Source organism: Corvus moneduloides, chromosome 3, assembly GCF_009650955.1.
Source record: "Corvus moneduloides isolate bCorMon1 chromosome 3, bCorMon1.pri, whole genome shotgun sequence".
Classification (NCBI taxonomy): domain Eukaryota; kingdom Metazoa; phylum Chordata; class Aves; order Passeriformes; family Corvidae; genus Corvus; species Corvus moneduloides.
In genome coordinates, this window is record NC_045478.1 from 75259690 (window position 1) to 75275889 (window position 16200).

The window sequence follows — 16200 nt, forward strand, 5'->3', positions numbered from 1 at the left end:
TGGATAGTAGCAGTTCTGCAACCCCAGTGCCAGCCCATCTTTTTAGTTAACAGCATATATCACAGGAGGGTTTTGCTTGGCTGGCTAAAAATAGCTTTGTCCCTGCCATGGCAGGAAAGAGTGAAAATATAAAGTGGGTGCAATCAAGGTATGCATCCATGGGTAAAAATGGACCTTTTCAATACTTAGCAGAGAAAGACAGAAAAAGGTGTTTTTACAGCAGTTGTGGCTGAGTAATGAATGACTATAGTGCAAGCTGCAAGGATTCCTGTCAATGTAGGGAATGAGAAGATACTAACTTGAAAAGACCCAGGAACGAGGGGACAATTTCTAACGTTAACAGTGAGATTTCTAGGTTCGGGATCAATATATTTACTGATTTTGCATCTACTTTATGTAGCTGTGAACGAAGCTTTGCAAAGTTTCCATGGAGAGCACAGTGGAAGTAAAGAAAGTAAAAAGTGACCATGAACACTTAGAAGGTATTAGAAGAAATATAATTTCATTATCTCCTCCCCTGCCAAGAGGAGAATAGTAAGATAAGGAATAGAATGTGCAGAAAATCTGGCAAGGAAAATAAAAGGTTTCTTACACTGAGGATGAAGAGAAGAGAAAAAAAATGTAGAAAGCAGAATGATAGTAAAAGCTGCTCAATGGCAAGGAGACAGCACTTCTCTGTTTATTCCTTGCACAGTATTTCAGAGCAAAGTAATTAAGTGGTGCTTGAAAAGGGAATTGCAGTTCAAAAGATGAAAACAATTAGTTTTAAAGCATGAAAGTGAAACTACTCTTCAATGAAGAGGTTACAACCTGGATTTTCCAAATTATCCTGTCTAACTTTCCGAATGAAGACTTCAAGAGCAGCAGGTGTAGTCAGTTTGAGTGCTCTGGATAATTCTCATGTTATCACTGCTCTACTGACAAGCCACCAGAGCTGAGTCTCCATTCTTGGAGAAGAATGCTTTAAACTGATGTAGGAAAATTCCAATAGTTTTGGTAGCATTTTTTGCCCAGAGTACAAAAATTTGGTTATCTTGAAGAAGTTCAGGAAACGCTCAAGACAACTTGAGACACAAAAATTATTTGTTGAAAGTATCACTACAAAGAGTTTAGAACTAAAATAAACAAAAAAAAAAATGCTTCTCTCAACCAAGCTCTCTTTCAGAGGAGGCATGTGTTAGTATATTTTGAAAGTTTTGTACTTCTGTTTCTATTTTTGACCCCTCACTTAAACATTTAAAAAACTGAATATGCTTTAAGCTGCTAACAGTTATATTTCCCATATTAAATTTTACTTATTAAAGGCAAGAACTAACTTCCAATTCTTCATTTTACCTCAATTAACACAGTGGGGCCATGTGCTGAGGTTAAGGTCCAAAGTACTATAATAAAGGCAAACATTAACGAACAATAAATAATGAAGCAAAAAGCAAGTGAAAATATCCAATGCATGGGGAAAAGAACGAAAATATTTTTTGAAAAGGAAGCAGGTTGCTACATTATGATTTGTATGGAAGGAATACTGAAAATCTTCTAGGAAAAAAAAAAGAAATTTTACTGTGTCCTGCTTATGACCAACACAAACTTCAATAAGGTGTAACTCTCACCTTCTGCATCCAGCATCTTTGGGATATCCAAATGCTTTTCAGCAATTTCCATGGCAAGGTTGATGTTCCCTATGGGGTCATCCTGCATTAAAGAAAAAGAATATCATGAGTCAAAGATAGAAGTTTTTCCTTGAAGCAAGACTAGAGGAGGTACACTAAAATTTAGCTTCTGTTTTTCCAGACTGTAAACTGGAGTCATAACTATTGTTCTTCAAAAAACAGAGTCTAGGTAGATTAACTTTTGGTCCATCTGCTGCTATGTTTTCAAAAGAAAACCTTAATAAGCTATTATCTACCACTAGAACTCTGCTGGAAATACATTCTGGAGGTGAACACAAATAACATATGCAGTGTATGCTCAATTCTGAGCTAACTCTGAATGAAGTACAGCAGCAATATAGACACTAAATGCCACTGGACCGGCAGGCTAAACAAGACTGCTTGTTTTATGCCCACTACACAGTACGTCACAGGGATATGACTTCTCCTGAGTTCCCTTCTGGTTAGGTGCATGCATGAGAAGAAGTAAGCACAGACAGAATTGTTCTCCAGAGGGAGCAAAGCTTGCCAGGTTGGGCTTGGAAATAAAAGTCCGTAATGCCTCTATAAGCTGAATTTTAGGGTTACGGAAATTCAAGCACTTCCTCTGGTTTTGAGATTTTGGTTTTTGAAGGAAAGAGAAAGGAAGCAGTGAGAACAGTTCAGACAGAGAGCACACATTTTGTGTCTTACATTACAGGCAGCTGTTTCTGACAATGAAAGAGTGTGTCAGATTAGGGCTGCCACTAAGGCAGCCTTCCCATATCAGCTTGGAGGGAAACCATGCTATGTGAAATGGCAGTTCATGCCATTAATGCTGTCATTATTTTGACATAGTCACAAACTGCTAACTGGTCATAGCCACTCTGAACAATGCCCATGTCTATAGAGAGAGACTGGGAAAATAAGATGCAGAAAAGCAAAGTAAAAAGGACAGTAAATCTAACTGAGACCTATTGACTAGGTTAAAGCACTTTGCTTATGAATGAGTGATGAGCACCTCCTATTTGTGTGCTTGCTACTAAGTGCAGGAGTAAATAGTGCTCCACTGGTAAAGGATTGCTTTAAAATCATAGCAGCCTCTGAATAATTGGAGGTTTCCATCACCCATCCTTTTAAACAAAACTACAAGCCACAGTAACTAAAAATATCTGCTACAGCTAAAGAAATACCTCATCTAACTTGGCATAGTCAAGGAGATCAGGCCTGTGTCTATGGATAAGGGCGTTGAAAGCAAGGCCATCTTTCCAGCTACAAGTTCACACAAAACACATTAGTGAGAAAAGGAAAGGACAGCATGCAGGAGATAAGAAACAAGACACCAAGACAGCTGTTAATGTAACCAAAATGAAGAGTCAATCAAACACAGCCAGAAAAGCAAGATCTATTTTAGGATTTTTTTTCTGCATGTGCTTTACGTGCAACAGCTCAGCCTCAGTTTGAAACCTGACCTGTTGTTATTTTGGAAACCTCTAAGAGGGAAATAGTAACATTGAAGAGACCTGCTTATGTTCTGTTCCCTTTTCTCAGCACTCATCTATGGGATGGTTATACTGTGATGTTCTTTAGTACCACGTACCACTATTCAAAGCACAAATTCAATCAAACTCACTTCTCTTCCCGCCATGCATAATAAGCACATGTGCACAGAGACAGGTAGCTTAGTCATTCCATTACTCTGTTTATCTGTAGGAAAGGTTGTATATAGAATTGAAGAACAAGCTCGTATTGATGGCTAATATTTTACCCATTGGTTCAGATCTGAAGTTATCTTAACAGCTGCCTAAATTAAAATCTTACATGTTCAATACCAAGTTCACTTAATTTTCATCACTGCACACTTCAGGGACCCTGGCATAAATTGAACATATATATAAAATGCAGACTAAGTTTTAAAATAGTTTCAGTTCATTCATTTATCTTTTCCTTCACCAAGGACTTTCTAATAACAGTTGATTCCACTAGTAAACTAATTTGCAATGAAAGGGCATGGAATGGAAAAATACAGTTGATGTTTTACCAGTCTCTCTCATCAGTGCAAAGTTGCACACAACAGATGAAAACTATGATTAAGATTTCTGTTGCACTGGTGTTTACATGAGATCTCAAGAAGCATTCATTCCAAAGAGGAGAAAACAGCATGTGTGTATTGAGACCTAACGTGAAACAACAACATTCTACTTCTTTCTAGATTTTTTTTCTTCAGTAACGATACCAAGAAATTCTGACATTACTGCTCATTCCTCATTCCTCCCTCTCAAACCAAAGTATCATTTAGAAAACATGCATTTTGCCATAAGTAGCACATGGTAATAAAATAGTTTTGTAATCCCCATGAGGTACTACCTAAGGAAGTTAGATTATCGGTTTTGTTTCCACTTGTCTGAAGTATAGATAGAACTATAATCTGAGAATCACTGAATACTTTATGAATAGGTAAGACTAGTAACTTACTGTGTATTCCTAATTAGCAAGGGTAGTGTTTGTTCTAAGGAATTTTAGGATTAATTGTCATGTCATTGTTCACTGGTCTGCAATCTGCAGTCATTTACACCAGATAAAAACAGGATGGACATTACTATCAGCAGAAAATGGCTAATTCCAATGTATTTAAGATCCATATTGGGCAGTGTAAAGACTTCATCAACCGCCAGCATCTGAGGACTAGATTATTTGCAATTAAATGCTCAAGTCATTAATGGGAAGGAGAGGACACAGGACAGTCAGAAGGTCCTCTCCCTCGTGTCATTGAGATTTTTTTGGGAAGGACTTTAGAAAGTCAGTCAGAATTAGTATGCACTCCTCAGCCTGTCTTTTAGAAAACATGCTAAGCAAACCAGAAGCCAGCCAAATCACTGCAGGACAGCATGCTGTACCACCCAGACTGATGACCTTATTTAGCTTGGAGTAGTCAATAAGATCAGGTCGGTGTCTGTGGATAAGTGCACATAATCCAAGGCCATCTTTCCAGCTTTACAACAAAAAAATAAAATGGAAAAAAATTAGTTAACAAAGTCATGGCATTTTACAGTTTGATCCTTGCTCAAGGCTTAAAATAAAGCAGAAATTCTGTCAAATGCTGACATTTAGGTCCTGTCAGTGCTCTCTGAGCTGTTGTTACTCTAGTCCTTTAACTATAGTACATATCTTACTCTACAGTCCATACACAATTAAGGACTCCATATACTTTCTAGGAAATGTACACTTCGTGCAACAGTCCCTGATTTCAACTGCTTAATTCATGCAGTGTTCTAGGACAGCTCAAGTACACATTCATCCATGAAAGTGCATCATCTCCCATTACACTCACAGCGTATTTCAAAAAATCAAAGGAGAGCAAACCTGCAATTACTTGAATTTGATGAAGCAATTGGCTTTTCCTCTGTTATTTCTGAGAATTTTACTGGCACAACCACGTGCTTAGAGAAGTAAGAAATCATAAATCAGCTCAGTTTATTTAAAACACTTCACATATATGACAGCTTTGATCTGAGCTCTTACTCTTCATCCTGACTTCAGTCCTCCTACCTTTTGTGGCCAGAACAGGAAATGAATGGAGCTACAAATAACATATTTTTGGAAAGATTATGAGAGGGTCCTTTCAGCCAGAAGCATTTATTCTGAAAGATACTATATGTAAACCCTTTAAGCAATCACAGGGACTGAGGGTTTGAGGTCTTGTCCTGGGTAGTAATTGTGTGTCCCTAACATGTTAAGACTGTCAAAATCCCTACTACTGAGATGTCTGGGTAGGTCCTTCAAATAACAGAACCATCTCCAAAAAAATGTAACACAACCAAGCGGAATATACCTACACTGCATAATATAAAATCATCTAGAATGTAAAACCGAATCAAACTGAGCACCAAACAAACAATTTATTTTTTTCCCAAAAGGTGTAAACTGAAATGATCTGGACAGCCCCCAGCAAAGTAGTACTATAAGAGCCAATTCACCCAAACATAAATCAAGGTACTTCCATTCAAGATGTTTTCCCCATATCATGTATCAGACCAGTATATGTACATACATACACTAAGATTCTGACACTGTAACTTACAGTATACCATTGATCCATATAAAGTTCTACTAAATATACCTTTGCATATTCTAGGAAAGTAACACCAAATTTCAGATCTCTGAAAGGCAATACAGAAGACTATAAATCAAACAAATTTTTCTTATCTTGGAATGCATATATGACCTGTATCTTCTCTGTCACTAAATGTGCTTTAGCTGCTACCTTAAGAATTAATTCAAAACACTAATATAGAACTCTTGTTTTAAATACTAGAAGGGTCTCAGGGAAGGGAAGACCACATGGTTAAACAGTGTAAATGGCAAATCATGTAGTTTAATGAGGTAGGCCAGTGGCACAGCTTCAGGAACTAGCCCAGTGAAAGCCCCAAACCAGGCAGTCTGTATATGGCTTGGAATTCCCATTCTAGCTCTTAATGAAAACACAGAAACACAAGGCTGGAGCTTCACTAAATTCTCCAACTTAGGTTATGATCCTGATTCTGTAAACAAATGTGTTTACAGTGCTGCTGTTGTGTATGTACTAAGTGCATTTTATGCTCCTTATAGTAATGTACATTGCAAAATAATAAAGACTGATTCATCATAATGAGATATTCACACGCTCAACATACTGGTCTTTTTGCCAGAAGAGTTTCTCTGTGGCTGTCATTTGAAAACAGTTGTCTGCCACTATGCTGCAGTACTCGGGAATTCCCATATAATACAAAGGACCTCTAAAAATGTAATATGGTCATTCCATATATAGCAGGATCTTTTTCTTTTAAATAGTAACTCTGGAAGTCATAGCAAATAATGCTGAAGGCTAACCAAAATAACACTCTGAAGACAGAGCAGGAGAATTTGAAAAAAAAAAAAGTCTAGTTAACAGTGAAGGGTAAAATTCTGTCAAATGTATACCTACACAACTGTGGGAAAAATTTGGCATAATATTTTTGAGAGTGCTTCTACCTCTTGAAATAATGGAAGTTTACCTAAGATGGAAGTTCTGAATGTTTACATTTCTGTAAGGAGCAGTTTTCCTTTGACACCACAGCAGCAGCCCTTCTTTGGCAGAGGTCTCTGTAAAAGACACAAGGGAGTAAAAAAAAGTAAAAATTCAAAAAGTGCTCAAGTAATTAATTTCTTGCCATTTTAAATGTGGTTGGCCACCTGAAACTGAATGGTATAAACCAAGTAATTAATTTCTTGTCATTTTAAATGTGGTTGGCCACCTGGAACTGAATGGTATAAACCAACCTTTAATCCTAAAAGATGGTCATATAAATGGACTACTGGGACTTTATTAAAATACAGAGGTCAGTTAAGATTTGAGTCTCAGCCTGCACAGAAGTTCTGGGATGTTAGAAGTTGAAGGAGTTATATTGGTTGGACAGCAGACTGTATATTGGAGAAAAATACCCAATAAAAATATAATACAAGTAGACATAGAAGATTGTGTTGGTGCCTACATGAAATATGCTTGTAGTCTCAGTTCATTTGCTTATGGGGAAGTTTAAGTGACCAAAAAATACCTTTATTGTCTAAACCCTATGGGCATCTGACTGCATAAGTAAAGGTCAGAAATTATTAAATAAACCATTAGGTCCACATTTAATATCCCACAAATTATGTGGGCAGGACAACATGCAGAGCTTGAAATGATTCTACTTTTGTTGAAAATTGAGATTAGTTTCTAGAATTCTAGAATTTCAAAGTCTGGACTTGATTTAAAAAATATTGTAACAACAAGCTTTTTGGAGGCAGTTACCAAGGGGAAGTTAAGAAAAAAATTCTGAAACAGTGAGGGGAAAAAGTGATAGATAGAAAGAACTGGGATATAATCAGATAATATTTATTTGCAAAGAACATGACAAATGGACAGGACTACAAACATGTTGGAAATAGGACCAAACACAAAGGGTACAGCTCAGAAGCTCAGAAATATAGTCATGTTTCTGTCTCTGTAGCTGAGAGACATGACCAGAACTTCTACACTTAGAAAGCTGGCTCAAGGTCTCTGTCAAGATAAGGAGAGTAAATAATTTTCCCTCCAGAAATTCATTTTGTCACCAGGTGGAGAACTTACAGTATCATTTGCTGTGAAAAAAATATTTTTAGAACACTCCTCTCACTTGTACACGATTCATATAAAACTGTCTTTAAAGAAATTTCTTAGTTATTTAACATAATTGTATTACTCTTACCTTCCACTGAAATGTCCTGAATAGCAAAACGAAGGATGATAGTCCAGATCATACCCAGCGTCATTTTCACATTGCCGTCCACGATTTCTAAGGTGAAAAATAGATGTAGTAGTAGTATTTAAAAGGTTTTTTTCAATTTCATCTCATTTTTTATCATGTATTTCTATAAATAATACAATGTAACTAGTAAATTAATTATACTTCTACTATAATTCTTTATTCACACAGAGTTCACCTGGGTTCATTTTTCAACAAACTCATGCTTGTGCTACTCTGTCAGAAGGACTGAAAGTTACTGAGGTTAAGGTCACTTCAGTCCTTCCATGCTAAAAGGCTTCTCTCCAGGTAGTTGTAACAGTTTCAAATCTTTACCTTTCAGGATGATGTTTTAGAGAGAGCAGGAAGGGTAATATTGAAAGTTTGAACAGTATCAATATTAACAGTTTTCAAACACAGAACTAAAAAACATACGGTCTTAACCCAACTTTTAAGAAACTACAGGACATTGACGGCTCAGTTTTTTAATAAAATGGTACTCAGAATTTCCTCTACACTATTTAGATATGTTTCAGAATTTACCTATAGTGCCAGCATAGACAAGACATGAAGAACAGCTCAGGAGACACAGCACCTCCTGACACTGAGCTACGCAGCTTCCTGCCAAGCTGTTCAGAGCCACGGCCACGAGGTTGTAATGCCTCACAGCTCTGAAGCATGCACACATTTGTGTATCTTTAATATAAATGGGGCTTTTTTACCTCTGGGGTTTCAATTTGTTCCAAGACTGCTTGAGACTACCTGTAACATAGTGAACATGGGAATCCCTGCCACAAGCCGGGTCAGAATCCACTGCTCCCACATTGTGATTAAGTGATACCACTTAAATTTCTCAACTCCAAAAAATATACAGCCAGATCACTTAAATGTGGTGGTAATGTTAAATCATTCTGAAAAGTAAGTGAAGAGGCTCAGAAAAACATACTGAGACTATAAGGAGGGTACAGCATTGGGAAGGGAGGAGATGGGACAGTCAGAGATGGGAACTACAGACTGACTTTCCAGTCACCTCACACCAGAAGAGCAGTGGAGCAGGGAAGGCACCAGCTGCTCCCCTACTTAAAAGTCACCTCCAGCCTTTCTCAAAAAGTGGAGCAGCTGTGTCTGCCTGGGGGCCCACTGGTGTTCTGGGCAAACAGCAGGAAGAACTTGCAGCAGGAGGAATTTCCTCAATTTAACATCAAATGCCAACAGAAGTGCCAGCAGAAAATACAGTCACTCTGCTACTTAAAATTGCCTGAATCCAGGGGCAACTTTCACAGAACAAAGCAGCTGCTGTCTCTGAGACTTGAGACACATGTTAAATTGCAGTAGGACATGACACAAGCTGTCATTTGAACCTATGGAATTAACAAATGTGATAGGAAATATGTAACCCATCACGATCCTATACTTATTTTGTTAGTGTGATAATTCAAGTTTATATATATGGCTAATTTTCCACTTTCCCCTTTGGATCCTGCACTAATTTTCCAGATTTCTTACACCACTCTTCCTGCCTTCCATGCATCCTACATTATTGGCCCTGAAAGACCTCAAATCTCAAAACGAAACCCTTACAGACAAAAAAAGACCAAATGGAAATGAGAGCATGTAGTTTTTCTCTTTCTTCCCTCCTCCTGGGTCAAGAACTTCACTATTTTGATCAGACGTCTGATATGTACATACAGTAAAGACAAATTTCTTCAAACATAAAATAAATGTATTTAAATACTCAGGAGGTATTCCTGATTGCCAGGCAATCAATTCATAGATTTGCATAATCACTACATCGTTGTTTTGATTTACATATCCATATGTACACACATACAGAATGAAAGAGCAAGAGAGGGAAATTTCTGTGTTGTGCCTCAGGAGGATTTTCAAGTGATTTGCCAGCTTTGGTTTCTCATTATCTACTGCTAGCATAAAACAACAACAACAAAAAAGACTCCTATAAAGGACAAGGAAGAAAAACAAAGTTGCTAAAATATTGAAAAGTATCAGTGACAAAAAGGTATTGATTCATTCCTATAATTTTCCTCTACAGGTCAATAGAAGACTTCATTAATTTTTTCACACTGCCTGTTTGCTCTGGCAGGAATACAGCTCCTACCCCTCACATACACAAAGCTACAGCTTTCTGGGGATGAGGGCAGAAAAGGAGAGAAGAGAAAATGAACGGGAAACAATAAAAACTGTCTAGGGAAAAAGTTAAGCAAAGCAAGTCCTCAAAGGTTTTAGTCCCATTTTTTAAATTCTGCTTTGGTTTTTTTTTTTTTTGTGTTTTTGTTTTTGTTTTTGTTTTGTTTTGTTTTGTTTTTAAATTCTAACCTTCTTGTAGCAGATTCACAGATCATTTGGTCTTTAACATTTTCCCCACTTCCCAGAAAAGCAATACAGAAGTGTTTCCAATTAACAGGATACTTGTCCTTTGTGGTTCTCCATATCTAGTTGATTTCATTCAAGATGCAAGTACCTTGCAAATGGAGTTACTGCACTTTTTTAAAACTTAAGGGAAAATGTCTAAGTCCTGGACTGTGAATGGCTCATAAGGACTACTTTCACGGTTTTTTTCTTTTAGCTTCTTGACTTTCTAGTCTCATTTCATGACCAGTGGAGAGATTCTTCAACAAGACAGATCAGAGTAGGTAAATTTGTCTCCTGCTCAGCGTCACAATTAAAAGTGATCAGCTCTCTCCACTCCACAGACAGCCCAGAGAAGTCAGGCTCAGAACAATAATGATGACTTTAAAGAATATCCCTGGACCCTTAAAAATACTAATTTTATTTTTGTACTGATGTCCCACAGGAATCACCATTTTGAGCCCCCATTTTAAATGTCAGTTGTTCCCCTTGGGCCTATGTGCTGTTCACCATTCAGTATGTCAGATAATGGAACATGATCCTCTGCAGATTTAGATACAAAACTTATATGCTTTGGAAATTAAAAAGTATTCTAAGCATCCATGTAACTCAGAGAATGCCCAAACAGATGGGTGCAGGCAAGCCCACACGCCCCGTGCTCACACACAGGGGCAGAGTTAAGGGGCTGTGGGCTTTGATAACAAAACAAACTTAAGGAGACTGTGCTCTGCCTCCTTGCTGGCATTCACTCCAACCTACTATAATGACTGCCCAGTCAACAACACTGAAAAATGCAACAAAAGAAAACAAAAGTGGAGCGCGTTTTAAAAACAGATCAGATTGCTGATCCAGTCTCCAGCAGAGCTACAGCAACAGTTGTCAGCCCCAGTGAGAGGGCAGGGCTGTGAAGTGTGGGAGCAAGAATGCAGTTCCAGGGGGCACGGAGACTCTGTAAACACACACTGGTGCCAGAGGTCCCACACTATGAAACCATACCCAGTCAGATGCGATACTGCACTGCTGCATCAGCACCACCCTGTGCCTTAGATAACAAATTTAGAAGAGGGGATGCAGTAAACTTAACAGGGCACTAAGCACATCTGTGCCAGAGCTGGCTTTGTGCTCAGCCTGTTTAGAGTGGGAGGGGAAGGCACATGAATCTATCTGCTCCTGCCCACATGGATGTAATCTAATGTGGGCATCAGGCCATACTCAACATAGTGTAATGGCTTACAATGACAGGTTCCTCTCTGCACCTAAGCTATGACAGGAGCTGTGAATTTTTCTCCCATGCTTTCATCCAAGAATTTAATTTTTTTTAAATGATAATTAATTCATTTTTGCTTTTAATACATCAATTTTACAGATTGAGAATTCCAGAAACAGGGAATAATAGCTAAAACTATCACCTTCATCTCTTGGCTTACTAGGTATGGCCTGCTGCTACATGCAAGAATAAATACTGGATGCATGGACAGTCAACTTGCAGCAAGTGTCTGAAAAGATGGAAGATATTACTGCCCTTTTTTCGTGACACCTTCCCAAAGGGAATTATCACTGAGCGCCTAAATCACAGAGCATCTGAACCCATGCCAGCTGCTGCCACGGGGAACAGCAGGGTTAGTTTAAATGTTTTCAATTAATCAGGCTATCCCAGATGCTTTGCCTTCAGGTGCTACAGAAAGTGCTTGAGTGGTGTTCCCCAGCCTGAGTGCCCTGCCAGTAGTGACCAGCAATAAATGGGGTAAAATAAGGGAGGTGGGGGTGAGAGGGCTGGCTTGCTCCTTTCAGGAGCAGATATGAGCTGATGTATCTTGGTTTAAATACTCCAGCCTTGTGCAAACTGGGATCAGAGAGAATGACCACTCTGTCCCTCAAGATACTCCTTTTGCTACACTCTGTTTTCGGTTAGGAAGCCTCAGAATCTCCTGCACAACACGTCAGGAACTACCTTTCATGCACTCCATGCTTTGTAATTTCTTCAGCATTTCTTCACCAACAGGCATCTGTATTCTTAATTTTCATTCCCACATATAAATTGTCTCTTCAGTACCCTCTGCTGTCCATTCAATGCCATGTCACTCTCAGAAGAACCTTAACTGCAGAGGTTTAAGGTAGCAGAATATTTTTCCATCGCACTTCATTTAATTGAGCAAAGGGCCCAGGTGCCCCAGCAGCCTGCACAACTGATGGAGGGAGCCAGGCACCTCTGAAATGCAGTAGAGCTCGTACGAAATCTGAAGTGCCTGTGGGAATTACCCATTTCTCCCCACTGACGATATATTCCCCAAAAAAGTCTCTGTTATGTGCCTAAAGACACATAACATGCTATATATTTGGACTCAGGTGATCCACCCAATTCAGTCTCAAATAAATAAAGAGTGAGTTCAAACAAACGCTTTGCCCATGGAGCACATGTCTTGGGAATTTTGAGTTCTAGATCTAGAAACTGAACACATTTGGTGAACAATATTTGAGGAACCAAGTGGACTAGGCCAAACCATAGTAAAACCAAATCTCCATTATCTCCACAGAATCTCCTGTTCCATCCACAATTACAGTAAGCTCCCTGGGATCAAGGCTTGGAAGCCAGAATAAGGATACATATAAGCCTGTAGAAATCTGGAAACAGGAAGAAGAGGATCATAAATCAATCTAAAAAGGCCTAAAAATGGCAGTGGAATGTAGGAGTGCTTATCATCATCATAGTAAGGTTACAGCCAAAATTTTGCTCTAAGGACACGTTAGAGTGGGGAAAAAGAAGCACATCATTGAGGCTATGGAATCAAAAATAGCTGGATATCATGCTAGCCACATCATTGTTGGTATGATAATGGCTATGCAAACCATTATGCAAATATCTTTAAGGAGCAACAAGTTCTAAACATACCTTTGTCATTTTTAAACAATTAATTGAATCTCCTAGGGAGGCATAGGTTCACTTGCAGTGAGACCCTGCCTTCTTTAGCTCAGCTTACATCTATCAGAATGTAGCTAGACAACCACATGTTTGTACTTAGCTACTCTCCCCAGCTACCACAGTTTCTTTTGATCACTCCCTTAAATCTACATCTGAATTTTAGAAACACAGCTGCAGAAAATCTCATAATAAAATAGGAATAGGTTCCAGCCATTCCGTAGTGATGTCAGCCTTTGTCTTGTCTGAATAATATCTCCTAAAGATGCCAGACTGTATGAAGCACACCTTAGAATCCAACTCGGTTTCTAAAGGAGCTCCTTACTTTTAATATTGTGTAGGAAAAACACAATGTTCTGTAAGAAAAAAAATCATTATCTGAACACCCACTGAAACAGGCAATTCAATTTAACCTTGGAGATAGACTAAGCTTAGTGCTTATTTATACCCCTATCCTTCTCCAGGTGTCCAGAAATTTCCACCTCTTGTCCTTTCACAGATACAGTCCAGCAATCAACATTAAGGGATTTTTGAGGCACCCATAAGGAGAGAACAATGCAAATAACATGGCCAAGGGTCTCCATCAGACTGCTCTGTAATGTGACCTCAGTAAAGGGGACTGAAGCTCTGTCACATACCTTCTGCGCCAATTGACACAAGTTTCACTCCTTTGCTGGCGATATAATCCAGAGCTTTGTTGACATTAGCAATCTTATGGAAGCGCATCTTCCCTCTGTCTGGTTTTGGTAGCCTTTCCCCTGCAGAAGAACAAATTTAATGTGTTTATTGTTACATACACCTTGCTACAGACATACAAGTGATTAGAAATCAAGAGTGGATGTGGCCTAATGCTACCTAGATGTTAGCAATTATTTTAATTGGTATTTTTCTGAAAGAATGCCAAAGGGGTCTGAACAAAATCCTGTAAAGAAAATTCAAATGTTGAAGCATCTGACTTTGATCTTTCTGATATAGAAGTAAAACCAGAGTAACATTTTTGTTTGTCCTAAACATCTGGAAGATATGTGTACTTTCTGCTACTCCACTTGTGGTTCATTGCTACTGTCTGTTACAATAGCTGAATATTAAGAAGGCAGAATGTTCTCAGAGCTCATCATCCTTATCTGCCCGACTGTAAAGAGAGGCTGGATTCTATACAGCTGATCAGCCACAGTATCCTTGTACACCTGACCAAGAAGAATGGCTTTTAACAGCCTCATCCAGCACACCAGAGCAGCTCATTTCAGAGCCATGGGGCTGATGTGTTTTGAACAAACTTATCTTTTCAAATGATCACAAAGAACAGTCTTTTCTACAAAGATTCTCCATTTCATGAGGAATGATCATTTGAAGAATTTCTTACCACACTGAAATCTCCAGCAAAAATCTAAACTGTCTTGTATGTTTGTAGGAATGGCTTGAGCTATTCCCTTCCCATTAAGGGGCATTCTGATCTCACCTCGAGACTGCCCTCTGAATAATGCATAACAAAAGTGACACAGTGAGTTTACAACAGTTAGCAAAAGAAGTTTTTGGATGTTCCACTCTTTTGAAAAATGAGACCTTTTATTTGTGACTAAATATTGATGTAGGTTCACTTTAGGCACTCACTTTTGAAAGTGTTGGTCCATCCAATAAGGTCATTAAAAGCAAAGCAAAACATTTATGCTAAAAGCAGAACAAAATGAATTTGTAACCTAAGTGTAAAGATGTTTTAATTGTTAGGGGCTAAGACAAGGTCCTTGATGTTTTTTGGTTTACCCAACAACACTGTGATGTCAGTGATGCCCTGATACACTGTGATATCCTGGAACACAAGCACAAACCAGAAAATTTTGGAGACAAGGAAAAAGCAGAGCTTCTTTTCCCCTCCTTTTTGCTTTACAGTGTGTTTCATCTCTCAGTTTTCAGTCTGCTTTGAATTTGTGTTCACTGTTTTGAATCATTAACAATTTTTTTTCCTTTAAGAATGTTTCAGTTACTGTGCTGTAAATACCTAGAAAATTTTATTTTAGCTAACCTGAGATAACTTCCAAGAGGAGCATCAGTTTGAGGCCATTTCTGAAGTCCTCCTCGATGTTCTCAATCTGTGTGCCTGCTTTCCTGAGGTGGGAATTGCACCAGGCTGTAAACGTCTGTAATAGCATTTAAAAAAAGAAATTATCAACAACATCAAGGGCGTTTTCCAAACAACTGCTCAGCCATCTGAGTAAACACTGCATCTGAGATTTGGATGTCCAGCTCCCATTTATTCTATACATGTTGACAAGTACAAAATTCTTATCCCAGATGCTCATGAAGATGAAAAGAATTTCTTGAAGTGAAGCAATTTTGTGCTAGATTCTGCTTGCAAACGCATCTCCAGACAAGAATTCTACACATAAAGGCAAAATTTGGACACAAATGCATATCCTTAGGTTTGCGGGGAAAAAATTATCACAAAAGCAACCATGAATATTTTCCTGTCCACAGAGAATAACCAAGTCTGCTTTTACTTGCAGAGGTGAAAAGCAGAACTAATTCCATTGCAGAGGTCATATACATGTTACCTTCCGTATGAATGAAGTCAAAACATGGGCTACTATAAAACATAGCAGTTAAATTGGTCTGGTTTTAAATATTCATTACTTTCCTCAGCCTTCTGACAAATTGTCCTTGCTTTTCAGCATCTGTTAAGATATATAAAGCAAGATTGTATTTACTAGGTATTTTAGCAGGTGTTTAGTTATTAAAAAAAACCATTGTTACTGAACAAAGTAAGTTAGACTTCAGCTACTTGAAATTGTCAGATATTTGGAATTCTCCTTCTTTTACTAGATCAAATTTCCAAATTAAAAACATTTAATTCAAATAGTTTAAAAAAAACAATATATCCCATTTGTAAATAAGAAATTCCCTTTGGCCTTCTTTCTTCTTGCCTGTTTCTTTAGACTATTTCATTTCTGATCTCTCAGAAACAGAATAATGAAGGCCAGTAGATTAAGACAAAAATCTTCCCTGGAACTGAATT

At 38.2% G+C, this 16200-nt stretch overlaps 1 protein-coding gene across 9 annotated transcripts in view; it reads right to left on the reverse strand.

The window, feature by feature from the left end:
* The window catches only part of ACTN2 (actinin alpha 2), a 146245-nt gene that overhangs the window by 30246 nt on the left and 99799 nt on the right, over positions 1-16200 (reverse strand). For 6 of the 9 annotated variants that reach the window (XM_032102243.1, XM_032102240.1, XM_032102242.1 and 3 more), the window contains exons 2-7: positions 15211-15325; positions 13829-13948; positions 7871-7957; positions 6659-6746; positions 4539-4617; positions 1608-1689 (exon numbers count right to left, since the gene is read on the reverse strand). In XM_032102243.1, coding sequence (XP_031958134.1) covers positions 1608-1689; positions 4539-4617; positions 6659-6746; positions 7871-7957; positions 13829-13948; positions 15211-15325 — 571 coding nt within the window. Of the gene's footprint in view, positions 1-1607; positions 1690-2818; positions 2898-4538; positions 4618-6658; positions 6747-7870; positions 7958-13828; positions 13949-15210; positions 15326-16200 lie in introns of all 9 variants that reach the window. The other 3 variants (XM_032102237.1, XM_032102241.1, XM_032102238.1) reach the window with 1 other exon arrangement.